Source organism: Pyxicephalus adspersus, chromosome 5 (assembly GCF_032062135.1).
Source record: "Pyxicephalus adspersus chromosome 5, UCB_Pads_2.0, whole genome shotgun sequence".
Lineage (NCBI taxonomy): Eukaryota > Metazoa > Chordata > Amphibia > Anura > Pyxicephalidae > Pyxicephalus > Pyxicephalus adspersus.
Window position 1 is genome coordinate 117,596,575 of NC_092862.1, and position 19,634 is coordinate 117,616,208.

General features: G+C 37.0%; 1 protein-coding gene across 1 annotated transcript in view; it reads right to left on the reverse strand.

The window, feature by feature from the left end:
• Positions 1 to 1,796: 1,796 nt before the first annotated feature.
• Positions 1,797 to 19,634, reverse strand: part of RAPGEF5 (Rap guanine nucleotide exchange factor 5) — a gene marked incomplete at its 5' end in the record, with an annotated part of 33,545 nt that continues 15,707 nt past the window's right edge. The window contains 6 exon segments of the mRNA XM_072412558.1: positions 1,797 to 6,381; positions 10,731 to 10,785; positions 14,134 to 14,198; positions 15,481 to 15,568; positions 16,542 to 16,592; positions 17,953 to 18,043. Coding sequence (XP_072268659.1) covers positions 6,263 to 6,381; positions 10,731 to 10,785; positions 14,134 to 14,198; positions 15,481 to 15,568; positions 16,542 to 16,592; positions 17,953 to 18,043 — 469 coding nt within the window.

Here is a 19,634-nt window from a genome sequence, read left to right on the forward strand (position 1 = left end):
TGCACCTCTGTAGTCAAAGGGTATTAGGTGGCAGCACAGGGTTGTTCTAATGAGAAGTGTACACACAGCCTAGCACATTAAGGCACAGGTATGTTACCGAGATTAACATAATTTTGATCTATGTCGTAATGAAATACATTGAGGTATCTTAATAGAACTAATAAACCTGTGGGGACATCTTGTCCTGGATACAGTTTGATATGTAAATATTGACTAGCACAATAGTACACATTGGACATGCAGCATAAGGGTCTCTAGGTTAGTACGTTCACCCGGTATTTGCATGGGATCATTTCCTGCCACACACTTTTTGGCTTCAATGTTAAACTTAAGACTATGATAGGAACAATAAATTGTGAGTGTTCGTTACATGACGAAGGACTAGGTAAATGCTGCAGAAAATTACAGGGCTATATAAATACATATTTAAACAAATACATATGAGATTATAATTAAAATACAAATAACAAATACTAGAATTCTGTACCAATATGGGGTCCACCAACCCCCCCCCCCCAACTGTCCTCTTAACAAAGAATTTGAAAAGTAGGAAAAGTAACAACGACGGTTCCACAAATATCTATAAACTTATAAAAGATGTGAAAGAATCCAAGAGAGAAGTAATTCAGATTCATTTCAGTAATAACAGGGGGCTAGTAATGAGTAGTTTAGTATTGGCACCCATGGTCAAAAGATAAAATGATGGTAAATGTCCCGGAATGGTCATTCCTGCTTGAACCTTACCTGTGACTGCTGGCCAGAGCACAGTGAGCTGGAGGGCAGAGTGTACTGACTAGGGGGGTCAAAAGAAAGATTTCTCACAAGCCTGTAATTTGTTCTGGTGGCAACTTGTAAATTAGCATTTGCATGCAGTTTCCTTTGTCTAGATTGGGGAATTTTGGGCTTTTGTGATAATTCAATGTGTGCAGGTTAACTTGAATTAGGATAACTTTAAGAACAGATGATGGGCAGCTATACCTTGAGCATTACTCCATCTCCTTATTTCCTATACACCATGTATCCCTTCTCGTGACACATATATTTTTGGAGTCTGAACTTGTACCACTTATGTTATACAAAAGCATAATTCATATTTCCTCTGCATAAGTTATAATGAGTTACCAGGTGTTAGAAAATGGTGATGAACCACCATAAGATTTGTGTTTTGCCAGATTAGCACACATGACTACTCCCACCCTGTCTTGCTGGAACAGTAGCTCATTAGGTGTCTACTTAAGTTTCTGCATGCATAGAAGTAAATAGGACAAGGTGATGATAATCTGATGTCTTTGGGTACAGACAACTAGCTTAAGTATCTGACGGAATACAAAGGGCCCCCATCTGTACCCCTTTATATTACTGAGCACTGGATAATGATAAAACTAGCTCAGGTAGCAGAACGGCTTTTCCCCTTGGGCTGGTGAGAATAATAGACCAGCTGCCCCCATATAGTCTTCCCTCTTCTTTCACAATCTGGTTATAATGCTTCTCTTTCCCCCATTTCTACAGGGCAGGTTAATGACTTCTCTCCTCTTCTCCTAAACAATCCAGTCTTGCAGATCTTTTCTCACATCCATTATCTAGGTTTACTGCATGTGTCCCTTCTATATATACTTTATTCCCACCCACTAAATCTCCATAACCTGTTCATGCTGCCCCTCTCCATCTGTTATACAATCCAGTCTAGGTACCTCCACCATGCATTGTGGTGCAGTGTTGGGAAAGTGTGTATGTGCATGAAAAACACATCTAGCATTCACTAATCTGTACATAGAATGATAAAGAACAGACAGGAATTTTACAGATATTCTAATTTATTCTTAAAAGGGGTTAAAAAATGTCCAAACATTTGAAATGCAAGATATTACAGTGGCTTGCACAAGTTAAATCCTTATATTGCTTGGCAACTTTACATTTAAATTATTGCTTACAAGCGCTAATAAATACACAAACCATTTTATGTACAAATGTGATAAAGCATGTCAATACAAAAACAAAGGCTGCCTGTAAACAGGGACCCTGGTGAAATCCACAGCGTGGCTGCTTCACACTCTCCAGGTCTTTTATAATAGATCGATCCTGCCATAAAGAAAGACCCTAATGTAACCGTTTGTTTCTACAGGAGTCACCATGGCAAGAGGCAGGGCCACCTTTACTACAAAATGTACATAAAAACAACAGTGTTATCCTACGCAGAACTGTACAGAATGGCAGTGCAGTATGTTTAATATTCTCCGGCAGAATAATAAGGTCTGAAAATATTGACCTAATAAGCATATTAAAATTCTAAATATAAACACATCAATAAAACTGAGCAGATTAGAACACTGGAGATACATCTGTGCTAGGCTGGACTACAGGTCCTGGACTGCTGAAAGCGAACCAACATCATGTCTTGCCGCCAGTGTTAGGAGTGGCTGAGGTTTTATCTGGTTTAGGTTTGCTGTCATAACTTCATCTTTGCTGTCAAGAAAAATGACAAGCAAACAGCTAAACACCAGGTTCTATATAGGAGCTGTCATACCTGAATATAAAGATTTGTACAGCCAGTTTTATAACTCTCACAGCTCTGGCAGACAATTCATAATTTTCTAAATTCTTCAATCCTATAACTATTGTCTACTGCAGTCAAAGTGATAGAGATTGTATCCCCCTGACTAAATTACTAATTTATGGGTGGTTACCGCAGATTAGTAAAATAATATTGTTCAGTTAATTTTAAAAGTATTGAAATAAACATAAAAATGGAGAAACTGGCAGGGGGGAATTTATATGGATTATATTTAACATTGTACCATACAACTAAATTACAGTGATCTGTGACTAAAGATTTACACAGAATACAGAATAATGCAGCGGGAGTAAGTTGTAGACATTTAAAATCAGCACCCATAGTTATTTTAGTATTATGGGGACATTGGCAACTTCACTCCTCAGCGAGATTCCTACACCCGAGATCCCAGACATGACTTACACTTTTCTGATGACATTGTTTCGTTCTTCCTGCTGGATTTTGATGTGTTTTGCAACATGGTGCATAGAATAGAATCAAAAAATGCTTTAGAGAAACATTAAAGAAGAACTGATGACATCCATAATCTTTGTGCCTGTTCTGCTCATTTTTACTAAAGTAACTGAAAAATGTTAGCACTGCACTGTCATACTGAAGACCAACCACGAGATGGCGCTGGAAGATATTATATACAAGAAATGTTACCGACACAATGGCATTTAAAGGTGCTATCCTCACTCACATTAAATAATAAGAAACCATTTGTGTAAATATTTCTATACAAAATGCTTTATCCACAAAAGCATTACATTATCTCTTGTAGAATTAAATATCCTTATTAGACGTTAAAAAGGGAACTGTCCCCAAAATCATCTTAAAAGCCAATCTGAGTTCAGTACAATTGTACTTACAAGTTTTCAAATATAATACATCTCAAACAGAAAGTGCTTAAAGTTTACATAAGTCTTTTTTTGGCATAGCTCCTTTAAATGCCTAACAAATGTACAAAGCTTAACATGCAAATATAAAACAAGCGGGCAGTAAATGTAGATTGTTAGTCTATATACATGTAACAGCTTTAGTAGAACTCCAGCTTGGAGTTTAAAAATGACCTTCCATCATTACATACAATATACCTAATAGAACATTTGGAAATACAGTATCTGTAATAAAAATACTGCGATATTAAATAGTTGGCAATGGTGTCAGTGCCCTCACAGCATTGCATTTGAGCTAGCAGCTGTGATAAATGAACCCTAAAGTATAAAGGGATTGAGGGGTGACAATAGGCAGCCTGTCAAGTGCAGAATCATATCCAAAGTGCTTTTTTTATTATTACAAGATAAAAGCGTTACTCTGATAGTGTTCATTGGGTCAGGACAAGTCTGTGTCTGGCTAAAGGACATTACCTATGCAATTACTGGCAATTATAGGAAAAAGTGGGTATCAAATTAGCTAAGCTATATATGAAGTATCAATGGGTAGTAAATGTTGGTAAATATAACATGCCACTATGTTGGTGAACAATATAATAGAGAATGGATGTGATAGGCTGTATTTTACTTAAAAAGTCAGCCCTTAGCATGTACACAACCCAATCAGAGAGGCCCAAACATCTATATAAGCTGGCCTGGAGGTTGTTATAGCCAACAGTAGGACTCTTAGGTTATGCTCTGCAGCAACATATCAATAAATAATATATATTGATATCTGCAATTGCCACTTGGCACATAGGGCATTATATCTGACTGTCACCATGGGGTGATATGTTGGCTTTAAACCCATCACATGCAAAATCTCTGAAAGCAAGCTACACAAGGCCTGCATGTACATATCTACACTTCAGTTTATCTTGGAAATCACTGAAGCTGACTGTACATACCTGCATTATATTGTGGGATATCAGAGGCCCAATAAAATGTTATCAAATTATGATCTGTTTTTGTTGTCCATAAAAACAGGATTCACGTTATATAACCTGGGCTAATAAATCTGGAATTTTGTATATGGTTGGCTTTTTTTAAAGTGGCAGTGTAAAAATAGGCCTTACCAAAAGGTGCAATGATATGACAAATGAATCTGGTAGCGGACATACTGGGATTGCTCGGTTCTGGTATAGATTGCTGCTAGATGTGCCATTTTCTTTAATTGGTAACATTTTTACCTTTCTGCAGTCTGATTCCCCAAGCACCAGACTAGTTTTCATCCATTGGAGAACTGACACCATTATTTGGCAGGACAATAGGCTAAAGCTGGGAATTCTGGTGGCTGTCTGGAATGCAATTCCTGAAAAATATAACTTCACAGGGATCTGTATTTTGGCTTAGTTGAGTACTAATGACTGATAATGACTGAATGATTACTAGTACATGAAACTCGTTCCTTACACTTTCCCAGTTCAGGTTTATTTTTGGTTGTAACTCTGTGTATATAGCATTGTATGACACTTTCCATAGTATATTACAGACAGTGGAATACAGAGAAGCCTGTAGACGGCTTTGGTAGTTAGCGTGCCTTATGAAATGAAATGGTTTAATTGCTTCCATGTTATTGTAACAAAATGTACTTAAATGCAAATTTTTGTACTTTCGAGGATTCTGCTGGAGACTCCATTGTTCTCTGCGCGCCAATCGGAAACTTGTTGGAATGTAACACCCGCTGTTTCCATAATGTATAAACCATCTGCTATACTGTGTACAAATACTACTTTTATAGCCACATAAAAATAGAGCTTCATAAATACTTGCATGAAGAATAAGTTAGTAGGAAAATTTTTTTTTTTCTTCTCTTTTTAGGTATTGAAACTCATATTTTATAGACACCGACATTTCAGCTTGTTTTATTTCATGCTCAGTAAATCATGAAATAAGCTTTCACTGTGATTTTCCCTCCCATGCACCTTCTCTAGCCACAAGCCTCATAGCTGGTGCATTGATCCCATCCTCCCCCAAACACAGGTGAATCTTGCAAAAGGAAGAACACCATTTGGCTAACTTCCTATACATGGCTGGAAAGAAAATGTGCCGATAACGGAGTGGGAAAATGCGGTATGTCAAATTGTAGTAAAGTGATGATTAACATGGCACCAGGCAAATGGTATCATTGTTACTTCTGCTGTTACAGCAAAGACACAGAAATATAATAATGCCAATGGTTGTGTTATTTCCACCCAATTACCAATCAGATTCAGACCTGTCCTGAAAGTTTAAGTGTAGTTGTTAGCTTGGGATTCAGTTTATAGTAATGACACCGCTATATCTGGCTATAAATGATTAGTATAAGACAAGGAACTGTTACCAATTAGTGTAACCCTGGCAAGCCGTGCCTGGTGCCTGTCAGCAAATCACATTCTGCATGTATACCATGGAACAATATGCCAATGTTGCGGCTTTGGCTTCTCACAACACATCATTAAAACACTGCAGATTTATACATTGGAGCTGTAGTGATATAGCGGTGTAAATTCAGGGGGTCAGAAGTAGCTGTTTGTGTTTCTTGACATCAGGGACCAGCCACACAATGCAGAAAGCATATCAGCTGCAGTACTTTCAGCCATTATGCATGACACAGAAGAGTGAATTTTCAGTCCAACCCTTCTTGTGTTGGGGTAAGGTGGGGTGGGGGGATAATGGGCTGCTCCATACTAGGCGGTGTTCTTCTGTTCATTACTGATAAAACTCAGTAAAAATATTTTCCTTGTAAAGCTACATGCTTAGCATCAGCGGTCATTTAGTCCAGACGTGGCTGTGTCTACGCTCGCGGCTCTATCCTGTGTGATAGCTCAAACAGAGTCTGCTGGTTGTCAATCACGAGCAGGTTATGTGTGTAGAAGCGGGCCTCCTGGCGTTCTTTCTGCGGTGTGTCATTGCCTTAAGTTACAGAAGAAAAAAAATATTTAGCACAGATTTATTAATATGGCAAATACTATTTGTGTATTTTTACATAATAATTTGTATTTGTAGGTTAGAACTTGTATATGTACTAAACCAGAAAACATTAGAAAAGACTTCTAGGACCCAAAAATACATTCTAAAAAAAACATTTAGACTGCTGTGCTTTAGCAGTGTTTTACTGCTCCTGAAATTTCACGGGGGATAATTAGAAGCCCACATGAAGTGCATGTTAAAGTGAACCTGTCACGTAACATAAATGAGCGGTTATTGCCTCACTTCTTTTATATTTTCCCAAAATAAGCATTAAGCAATGAATGGCAGATATTCTCATTTGCTTTATGGAAGGAAAACAATTTGCATGACAACCAGGAAAATGGTACTTTTAGCATTTACCACTCAATATCTGTTACTGTGAAGAACTACAAGAATGTGAAAACACATGAAAAATTAATTTCAATGCAATATAATATATAAATTCTTAAACATCCAAGTGGAAATGGTCTTAAAATGTATTTCCCAAATGGTATTACTCCATAAATTAGCACTTTTTAAATTAGCACATATTTTATAATACCTTAGCAAATTTAGATGTGCAGTGTTTAACATATTGGACCTATTATACTAAAGCTCTCCAAAAGTGGAGAGGATTCACTTTCATCAGTGAAGCTGGGTGATCCAGCAAACCTGGAATGGATCTGGTCTAGGATTAAACACATTTGCCAACAAATAGCAAATGACTTAGGAAATCCATTCCACGTTTGCTGGATCACCCAGCTTCAATGATGAAAGTGTCCCCTCTCCAGCCTTGGAAAGCTTTATTAAATCAGCCACAATGAGAGCCAATCTGTCTTCTCACCCAGTTCCTGCAACTTTGCAGCTGTTACTTGTTTGGTTACAAACCACAGACATGTCATCGGTCTTTCTCTGGCACTGGGTTTTGAGACAGATTTTCATTTTAACTAGACAATTGCTATTAGCTGCCTTCTGCACCCTAATGTTTCAATCAAATTGTTTTCTTTTCTGCAAGAAATTATGGTATTGCATTGTAATGGCTGGTATGATGGCTCCACCATGGCAATTGCCTTGACTGAATAAATGGGTTTTTAGAAGCTTTCAGGGTGAGGAGGGTGGTCAGGGTCTTCTGTTATATTCTCTCATAGAGTTTTGCAGAGCTGGGCCTGCTGTTTTACCATACCAAGAGGATAGACGATTTTTATTTATACTGAACTCCCCCTAAATCCTTTAACGTATATAGATTTAACAATTCTCACTTTCTTTTGAACAATAAACGCTTTGAATCTCTTGACAGAATAATTTTAGGAAGCTTAAAGCTTCAGCCAGCACCGCCTCTCATATAAAATCTGATCCACGTGTACAAATTACCTGCAGGACATTTATTTTGTAGATTCAAAGCCCTTGGGATACAACCAAAATAGAAATAAAAGTAATTCTGCAGCTGCTTGTAGTCGAGATATATTGCTGCAGTAAGAAAACAATAGAGCAAAATGCTACTCTACATTTCAACCAAAATAATTTAGACGTCTCCACAATCTCTGTCTTTGGGGAAGGTGATTTCAGGAATTTAGCAATTTATAGCATGACTGACATTGTCTACAAAGGCATTCAGTGCTTTAATTACTTTTGTTTTTGCAAGCGGATCAGCTAAATATAATATTTGTAGGAGGCTTTCTAAAAGGGTGATTACTGGCTTTTTTGGGATTTAGTCAAGAATGAAATGTTTCTCTTCTTCTGGAATTAAATTATTTTATTAGCTGGGCCAGTTTCCATCTCAGTGACTTCTATGTAGAGTCTTCTGTACATAATCAAACACATAATATGCATCAGGACCAAAGGTCATTTGCTTCTTTGTGTTTTTTGGTCTGCATAAGTGTTTAACACAATTTCCACATTCTGGCAACAAATACAGATTACTTGAATCCCCTGAGTATCCAAATGGTCAACAAAGACTTCAGGAGGACTTGGCAGATTAGTCTAATGTCTTTATAAAATTCACACTGCTGAAATTATGCCTGGAGGGCTTCTATCCTCATCTGCCATCATCTCTCAGTGTTTCCTATCCCTGGAGCTGTGGGTGAGTAATGAGACTCTCTATGGGGTGAAAATATCGAGCTCAGTCTGTTTTTTTAGTGCTCTTTTTATAGGCACAGTAACAATTGAAATCATAAAAATAGTTTTATGAGCATCCAACGTGTCTGATGGGATTTGTCATTTGGAACAGCTAATTTCTGCTAAGATCTGTTCACTAACAAAATTACAATATTTTATAAATAACAATCATTTTGACTGCTGTTGGTATTTGAGAGTCCAATAAGGACACTTTTCCAACTGTCCAATTTTCCTTATATCCAGAAATGATTTCTGGTTCTGAACTTAGCAATAAAAATGTCAGGAATTCCCAACTGTATATAATTCTTCCAGTCTAGTGGCATTGTTAGACATCATCTGTTTAAATGTGTTAAATATGGATTCCACCAAGTGTGTCAATGTGGAAATCTATGGTCTTGATTTATTAAAGCTTTCCAAGGCTGGAGAGGATACACTTCCATTAGTAAAGCTGGGTGATCCAGCAAATCTGGAATGGATCTGGTCAAGGATTAAAAATATTTGCTAACAGATCACCCAGCTTCACTGATGAAAGTATATCCTATACAGCCTTGGAGAGCTTTAATAAATCAGCCCCAATGTTAGAATAGATAAGTAAAATCTCCCTAGGTGCAACCATATGTATTTTATTTAACTAATATACTGTACTAGATTTTGTATAAAAGGCATTTGCCTAGGTCTCTTGCAAATGCAAAAAATGCAAAAAAATTTGAACCCTTTAGAAAATATGCTGCCTCTATATGATTTATGATATTCTTTATAGTACATGGAGTAACTTCCCCAGCTTCAAGAGAGCTTAAAAAAAATATTTGGGTGCATCTGCAGCTCCAGGCCAGGTACATGGAAATACCACAGAAAGGTTCAAGGGAGGTACCCAAACCAGCATTAAAAAATTACAATGGGGCAATCAGGGCAGTACCTCAAAAAACAAAGCTATACAAGAAAATTCATTAAAAAACGAGTTTTTTTTTTCATTTATTGTTTTCCTGTAGCAAATACATTGTGTTGACTGAAATAATATTTTAATAATAATATTCACATATTTTATGTGTAGCTATCATTTCTTTGTAGTTGTGACAATTGTAATCATTTGCTGTTCCATATTTTTTGAATTGTATGAAAAACAGAGATTGCTAGATTATCCACTAGAGGGAGATAACACTGTTTGCAATCCCTCTGCTCTGTTGAAATATCAGCCACAAAGGGAATACACTGTCAACCTACCCAACTGATAACTGAGTAAAACTCAACATTTGTGTAACAGTGCAATGTAATGTAATAAGCATATATGGTAGCCCCCTGTACATGTCAGTATATAAATAGCAACCTATTTAAACAATAACTCAAATTATTAACATTACGTGGCTCAAGATGATCTTTCAACATATAAAAATTGCTGAAAAGCCTATATGTTCCCTTTTAACCGACATTGTTGCCAAAACCAAATTTACCAAACATAACTTGCATCTTCTGCTGCCTATGCCCTTGATATTTGCAGTAGTGAAGGTAAAAGGTTCTCTGAAGATCCTGAAGACACCTAAAGCCCTTAGGAGTGTTGATTTCCTGCTCCACCATTGAATGTTGGGATCCTGTCAGCCCCTATGCCACTACAGGACACAGTAGTGATGTAGAGATTACAGAATGAAGAACTGGGGTCAGAGATCTGACACTCCTTGAAGTGCTGGATTCTTCAGGAGCTTCAGCTGGCTAATTATTTTTACCGCTGAAGATTTACATGGAGAGGTGCATATTCCATGTCTTCATTGCAGGGGCGCCTTCTTCTTTCTGAAGATCTTTGATCATCTTTATTGGCCTAGCCAGTTCCTTAAATCCTGGCACATACAAGGGAAGCTGGGATTGCGGGGTCACCCTGGCAACCATTACTGAGCTGCACATGCACATCACTGCACATGCACAAGCAAAATGTGAAATCTGGACAGTGATTGGGCAGGTAAGGACAGTTATTACAGAATGGACATCGCCTGCCCTTTTTGCAATAACCACCTGCCAGATCATGTGTGCTTCAGAGTGGAACTTTAGTTCCAATTTAGGAATAATGGTTGTTTTACTGATCAGTAGAAAGTAGTGTATTCCTTAGGAGCTTGATGTACATGATGACAGATGTGGCATTATTGGTATTTAATATTACCAATATTGTGTTTATTTGCCATTTACACAACTGTGCAAAGAAGATCACTTACCGAACTGGTTGTTCCTGCAGTACCGCAGAGATCGAACTGTATCAGCTATCATATGCTGGAAATAAAAACCAAGAAAAACCATCAGCATGAGGCAAACAGAATATCAGGCCCTGACTGCATCAAATTTATGTAACATAAATCCCTTCCCTGCAGTCACTTCCAAAAGTTCTTGAAATAAATGAGATTTTCCCCTTCTCAGGGACTAACCTATCTCTGTCACTTAAGAATAAAGTATTTGGCAAAGAGATTACCATAATTATTCCAGTCTTTGTATAATTCACATTTTATATTCTCAGAACAGAAGTTGAGATATAAAGGGCTTACAGTCTGTTTTTAACCACTTAGATCCCATTAAAGTAACCTTTGCCAAAATGCACCTCTGTAATAATAAAACTGCTCGAGGGTTGAAGGTGGAGAAGTGCAGCACTAGCAAAAATAAAATAAAAATGGTGTACAGCAGTTTGCTATAAAAAGTATTAATTCAGGCACGCACATACTTTATCTGGCCCACACAGCTGCAGAAGTAGAACAATGCACAGAGTAATACGGGCAGCTCTGTGTGTTCATAAAATGAACATAATACTCAGCAATGGGTGTTACTTGGAAAACTATAGGGATTACACCGGATACGAGGCCATGTGCTGGAAAAAGATAATTCTCTCTGGCACTGTCCATCTCCAATCACACTGTTCTGTGCACACTGCCATTGCCATCTTTGCCAATGTCCACGCTCACTGCTCTGATTACTCTGACATTGTGATTGTGCCTTTCTTCCATGTGGAGACTTAATGACCAGCTTTCAGATAAAGGCCGGTCACTGATTATTACTTCCTCTTCTGATGTCAATTAGATTATTTGGTCATTCCGCATATACTTATGACCTATAGTTAAGGTTCCCTATGCATGAATTAGTGGAGTAAAGTTGGAACACGACTTTCTGAATAGTCCTTAGAGGTATATTGGCTCCATGTCTACATGTCCTGTTCATACATCCTCCAGTGTCAGTATGATTATAAAGTTGTTTAAGCTGCTGAGTGGGGGTTAGTATAAAAAAGAAATTTCATGAGGTACCCTATAAAACTTAGCACTGAAGCAAAGTATATCTGCAGCTTCTTTTTTTCAGTGGACAAAGTGCAGTAACCAATCAGATCAGCTAGATTTGCATTACCAAATAAAAAAAAATCTATTAGCACGCATATTGAACATGCTGCAGGGCAATATGGGGTGAGAATTGTTGACTCCATGACAGCTGTAGCCTTATAAGTAAAATTCTTCATATCAGGAGCTCTGCTAATAATGAAGTATAAAGCTTCCTTATCTAAAACAGTGATGTCACACTGAGCTCTCTTCTCGTTTCCTCCTGTGTCATTGATTGTATCTGTCTGTCATGTGCTACCCCTATTTCATGTACAGCGCTGGGTAATTTGTGGCCACTATATAATTACTGCATATTATAATAATACCTTTTTGGAGGGGAAGGAAGCTGCTCTTGGACAATGTGTCAACAAGCAAATGGTAAGTGGTAGTTTCTACCATTTTTTAGCACTTTTATAAGCAAGGTGTTTTAATATTTGTGTGGCAAAGCAAATATTGGCCATCACTTCTACACATAACAGGTATAATTAAGTCTAAATTATTACCAAATCTCTACCAGTCAATTAGCAATTTTAGGTGGCAATCAAGAAGAGTACCTTATAGTTATAGGATACTGAATTATACATTTACATATTATTGGTGTACAAATTTTAAACCAACAGACATCTGTACACATGACCATGACTCACAAATCATCTGATTCCTATATTGCAGAAAATGAATCACAATGAAAGGCCAGAAACTGATAGTTATCGCTTCAATGAGGTTAAGGAAAAGCTACACTCAGGAGTTCAACAGGCAGAAGTGAATCATGGTCTATTAGACAAAACACAAGGTGGCGGATGCCAAGAAACATTGCTTTTTCAGTTACTCGGAATTCGTCCCTCATTGTTTAGCCACATCTGGACTTGGGGTCACATGTACACATAAGCTTAAATGTCAATTTTCTTCCTGCTCAGGAACAAAGCTGCCAGAACAGAATCAAAACAATAGACACAATGCATCAAAAATGGCAAACACCGTCCGTTAGGCTGATGGTGGTTTAGGACATGTTGACAACCTATTTGTATCTTTTCAGAGGAGCCAAACAGCAGTACTGGAAGCAGAAACTGCATGCGGTGTATTTACTGCTTCTGAAAATTAAAACAATCCAAAGCTGTACACGCAGGAAATGATTTCCTGATTATCAATCTCCCAGCATCTTCGTTTTAGCACAGAAGGAGAACAACACAAGGTGGGGGGTGTTTTTAGGGGGCGGAGGAGACTAATGAGCCACATCACAACAACATGTCACTTAGCCAGAACTAAAACATTTCAAGAGAAACAGCAGCTTAAAATATTCTATTTACTACCAGTGTGCTTTATACTTAAACACACACAGCAAGGAAGAAAAATGTAACGTGGCTAACTTAAAGTTGAATAAAAATCTAGGGCTCCTGTTTACCAGATATTGTGTTTGAGTTGTAGAAAACTCACATACATGAAAATGGGACAAAATAGTATTTATGTCATTTAAGGTATGAGATTATTTAATTTTTACATTTGTAAAAGATCAATTTTAGCTGGGGAAGTAAAGGAATATGACTGCCATGATGTTGATGTTTTCACAGGGATTACTAATAATAAAGGAAATCAATTATTATATGGACCTACTACTGACTAGGGAGGGTCTCCTCACTAAAAACTCTACAGATCTAAGCTGATAAGAGCTCCACCAATCATCTCCAGGGGTATTGTTATCAGTGCCAATCCTCCTTTTTCCAGGGGCACTGCCATGCCTTGAATCCTAAGGAACAGAAAATAGCTTTGGGCAGTGTCTGGTGAGCAATAGGCATGGCAAGGCATTGGTTTTCCACTATTAGAAGAGTAGGGCTGGACATTACTCTACTCTTCCCCTTCAATAAAACATAGGACTAAAACAATACAAAAATAATAGCTCCCAAGGCTTTCAATTACTAACTGGGCGCATGCTTTTTCCCAAGTGACTCAAAAGGTAGCAATGCCAGGACCAAATTAATAGAAAAGGCAGTTGTCTTAAAAAACTAAATAAAAAAGTTTTTCTTGTCTTCCTCAACCATCAAAGACATAATGTGATATTTTATGTAATGATGTCAAATGTACTAGGATAAAATCGGATACTAGAAATCAGATCAGTAAAACCGAATTCCAGTGATTTATTACAGTTGCTTACTTCTCATTGCATCTTATTTTATTGCACTTTTACAAGGACATATGAATAATCAAGTATTCATGCACAAAACAATATAAAACATAGACATGGATGTAGGTAAAAAAATGTGTAACTTACCAACTTTTCAAAGTTGACAAGGTTATCCAAAAATGTTTTGTTTCCTTCATGAATGAATGTGACATCTAAAGAAATAAAAACGATCAATGACTGCATTGGCCCATTCTACAACATTTTTGACAATATCTGCAGGCTGCTAAAAAACTGTAAAAAAAAAAAAAATAAACTAATCCTTTCCAGCATGGGAAATTAATTTCTTCCTGAAAAGTAAAGCCTAACCTAGGATTATTACTAAAGACTCAACTCCAGCTTATTCAAAATGTAATGCTCCTTTTACTAGGGGAGTATACAATATAAAGAAATGCTTAACTTGACTGAGTGTCCTGCAGGCTACAGTTGTAAAGACCGGTCCCCGGTAGCTGCTTTTCATGCCAGTTGTGTTGCTACAACATCATCATGGACTAACTGCCAATGATAATCCTACATCAATGTGCCCGCTCACATTCAGGAATTGGACATTTGAGGAACAGATGGATAGCGGCAAGACCCTTAAGGTAAGTATTTTTTCTACTTTACAGCATTCCCTAGTAAAACAAGCATTATATCCTCCATCAGGGAGTTGACATTTTTTATTTATTTTTCTTTTACCTGGAGTTCCACTAATTTATTAAAATATTATTCTGATCTTGGTGACTCTTTATTTATCCCATCACCTTATTACTAAGCAGATGTCTACAAACAGCAAAGAAAGTAAAGGGCAAAGACAATTCCATTTCCAAACTGCCTGCATAGGTCTGTACATTGAATATTAAACACTTATAGGTATTAGGATGCCAGTGAATTCAGTCAGGACAGGCAGATGAATCAGTCAAATTTAAGATACTTAACATTCAGAAAAAGCGTAACACTCGAAAGAGCAAAATTTAGCTTTAAATTTTAATTACTAGAAATTCTTAAGAGCTTCAGCAAAGCTTCAAAGCTACAAAAGCGAGAATGCAATTTGCATTTAAACCAGCATGGGTACAGCTGTCTTTTAAGCAGAGGAAATTGTGAAATAATTGAGCCACAAATTATAGACATGGCCCGCACAGTTGTACTTCAATCAGAATGCATTTATTTGAAATATCGGCCATGAATTTCAGCAATAGATGAAAGGAGAAATATCTTTTTACGCAGAATGCGCAACATATGCACGACCATTATTCATCTAAATAAAGACTTTTACTGGTTTCCTGCTAAGACTTTATGATAGGTTTGTATGAATATCATATTGAAGACTACAAAATGATCATTACTGTTCCTGGCTGACCCTTGTGTGACATCTGCTAATATCCCTCGAACCACCATGAATTTTATAGAAGAAAACTAGAAATACTTGCTACATACAGATCAATGTGATTAAATTACCTTTTAAAAGTAAAGGCATGAAGGGGATTTTGGGTGGTTTCATTTTCTTGAAAGCGTCTCTGTAAGCTTTGTGATTTAAAGATGGATCCTGTAAATATAAATGAACATAAAGTCAAATTAAACCATAAAAAATGAAGTAATACATGTTTGACTGCTCCAACCAATATCTGGCAATAGTAGCAAGCTAAACAAATCCTATCACCAAATGTAAAAATTCCTTTAAACTGTATAGTTAGTCTTCATTTCTCTACCATATGTTGTTCTGGTCTGCATGAAGTATGATATGCACATGGACGGATGTAATTCTGTGCATGTTGGCCAACCTTACTCTCTTTGTTTATAACAGGCAGTACAGAAGGTGAAAACTCCAGGTTTTGATGTTGCTCACAGTTTGGCTTATATGATCACCCTCTGCATTTATTACTGTTTAGGACACTGGCCTAAAACAAATATGCAGAACATAGAAGTAAAATGAAATGGAGAAGTTCATATGTGTATCCTTGCCCCAGGTCACTGACTCAAAATAGTGAAGTAAATAGGTCAACTTGGCAGCCAGGCAACTAGCAATTCCAGATAATAGGGTCACCAGTGGCAGCACCTCTTTATCTCTCTCTATCTCTCTTCTAATTCTTTCATATTTCTACTTGTTTGCTGCCATCATTGTGAATAATTCACTACTAAATTGTAAATCCTGTTTCTAGTGAGTACATCAGAGAGTATGATCAGCCTCCTGGCCTACAGACTGTACATTAGATTCCTATAGAGAGTGCATTTGTTTTTAACAATCATTTGTTCCTGCAGGAAACATGACTTGCATATGTAATGATACTTAACATAAACAAAGCCCATGAACATGCAAAGCTCTGTCCATAGTCACCGCTAATCCCAATTCTGCAACAGCAAATATCTTTTGTACTTTTTTTTATATCCCCATTTTCTCCAATGATAGCTTGGCATGGTATGTGGCAGGCAACCTTGAAAGGTAGTGATGGGCATGCTGTAAGCAAAAATGAAATATCTGCACTGCGACAGAACAAGTGTAAACAAGGCAGGAAACTCACCGTCAGACTTTCAAGTTCGGAGAAAAGTTTCTTGAACTTTCCTGGGATTTTCTTGGAAGGAAAATAAAGAGAATATATAATGTTACCCTGTAGCACAGGAACACAAAAAATAGTTTGACGGCTCTGCTTGAATTCTGTGCCCTGTGGAGTAGTACGCACAACAAACGTGCAACGAATGACAAGAATCTGCATTTTTAATCTGATACGGCAAATGAAGCTAAGATGTCAAGAACACAATTTTGTATACCTGTGAGAGCATACTTAAACACACAAAAATATCCAGATGGACTGGGCTACAAAGCAGTTTAATCTACAATTTAGACAAGCTGAATGCCTATAAATTGCATTAATAAAAGAAAGTAAACAACAACACTACAAATTACAACATTTCTTTTTACTATGGGATAGGTTTTACATTTCTTTATATTGTCTCTTGTCTAAAAAAAAAGGCCATACAAACAGCTCCAATAAAGAAGGCAATTTAATTGCTTGAAATGCATTGGCTATAAAAATAAAAAAAACTGTCTGACATCAAGGTATGTGTAATGCAAACCACCACCTGATGGATCTAAGACCTTTACCCACTTTTACATAAAGTGCAACTAAATTCCACTTTTTTTTCCAGGCAGGTCATTATTGCAGAAAGAAACAAGCAATGTCCCTTCTGTAATAATATTTTCTACCTGTCTGATATTGCTGGGTTTCTGGTGAAAAATCCGAGCAGTACATGTGCGGTGTCAACTTTGTCTGCCAGAATACCCAGTATTTCCGGCTTCTAGGAATTAAAAAACTCCTGCATGCCTGCACTAGAGTTATATCATCCCAGCCCAGCCAATCAAGATGGCCAAAGATCACATAGAAGAAGTTATGATAAAAGAAAATGGCAGGGCCCCGTGAGGGACAGGTAAGTAACTCGGGGTTTAGTTCCACTTTATTGAAATGATAGAAGTAGGTAAAGAAGGCTACACTGTGCTTAGATGAAATTATAATGTAAAATAATTTACAATCTTGAAACCAAAGGCTTCAGTTGTTAACAATAAAGTTATTAACAATATTAGGTTATTTACATGTATAAATTCCCTCTATAAGAAGCCTTTGTTTCCACAAACTGCCCTGATGAAGATCAAAGAACCTAAAATAGCTCATGGCTCAACCAGCAATGGTGACAAACTATCTATTGACATAAAGGAATGGTATGTATGGCTTCATCCGCCATCTTTAAATGAGGAATTACAATAAAAACACACAAATTGTGTATTACATTTTGATCTTCACAAATACATGTCTTCTGGATACCGTATTTAAGTTTTTGTTAAATCTCTATAGCTTAATACAGTAATACCTTGCTGCATTTTAGGTTCTCAAAAGGAAGAATAGAAGCAATTATAAATGGGTTGTTGAAAAATCTTACCTCCCATGTCTGCGACAGCCGACTGACAGATGCTGTGTTCAGACCCATTATAATTGCAAAGAAAGAATTCAAATTCCTTTGAGCTTTACAACTGTAAAAAAAAAAAAAAAAAGGGTCACTCGTTTTTTTGATACGTACACACAATGCTATTTTGTACATAAAGTGAGTCTGCAAGTAGAGAAATATTGGAGCTGCTATTATGAATTTGTTTTTTAGGGGCACAAGAAGCACAATGACATACATCTTATCTACAATCTCTGCAACATTACTCTGACCAGGAGGAGCAGAAGGATTACCTGATCAGTATATTGCTGCTGACTCTGTGTGATTGGGATTTAGCCAACTGGATTACAAGACTGACCATACAAAATTACAAATTCTTTGGCAGGTAGTACAAATCCCATATATGTATTGAGCTTTAACACGAGAAGCCAGCTTTAAACCAGTGCTGTATTACATTGCTGAACTGATTGTATTGGAAATGATGATAAATTATTTATGACTAATAGAACAGGTTGCTGATGGATGGAGCCTGTAAATAGTAAATCATCAGGGAGTCCAATGGAACCTGTTTAAACCTCAGAATTATAAATAGAAAGAGGCAGTCCTAAACACACTCGCTGATTCATAAATAACATGCATGGAATATACATTTTTTTCTGGCTCACACATTTACCCTTAGGAATTCTCTGTATAATGCACTGTTTGAAATAGAAGAACAATTAATTGCTGCAAGACAGGGGGATCTGTGATGTTTTACTTAACAAGTACAAAAATGTGACTTTATCTTTCCACAAATGAGAAGAAAATGTGGCTGGAGGACACTAATCATTCTCACTTAAAACAAGTCTCTAGTGAGAAACCTTGCAGTTTAAGGATAATGATGATGGCAGCTAAAAAAAAAGAAAAACACCATTTATTTAGTTATTGGTTGTTTTTTTATTTACTTTATTTGTATATAAATATATCTTTGCATAGATCTAGCATGAGTACCTGAATCAGAATAAAGCTTGTGTGCTTTGCCTACAATTCCCTCCACTGTTCTTGTCCCTCCTACCTTTCTGACCTGATAGAAAAATACACCCCTAGACGCTCTCTTCACTCCTTCAATGACCAAAAAATGACTTCCTCACTCATAACCTCGTCACATGCATGGCTCCAAGACTATTCTAGAACTGCCCTGACTCTCTGGAACTCTCTTTCTGGTCCTATTAGGCCTGTTCCTACTTTCCACACATATACATTTCACATTTTTGTATTCTTGTATTCTTCTGTCTTCTAAACCCTCACTACTTACCCATCGTTCCACATCCCCTCCTATTGTGTACTACTTTCCCCCACCTCTTAAATTGTAAGCTCTTTTGGACAGGCACCTCTCCTCTTCCTGTCTCATCGTTTGAATCTGTGAGTCTTTGCAACCCCAATTTAATGTACAGCACTGCATAATATGTTGGTGCTTATGTTGAGTTGGCTAATGATTAAATGAAAACATCTCCTCCTTCAGGTTTTAAGAAATGTTGCAGAGTGTTTCCTTACAGATTATTGCTGATCTATAAATCCTTTCATTTGTACAATAATAATGCAATAACAATACTGAAGTGGAATCATGTAATAATATACACATAAAACACTATAAAAAATATAAAAGTCACATAGAACACTATAAAAAATCCAATTACAGC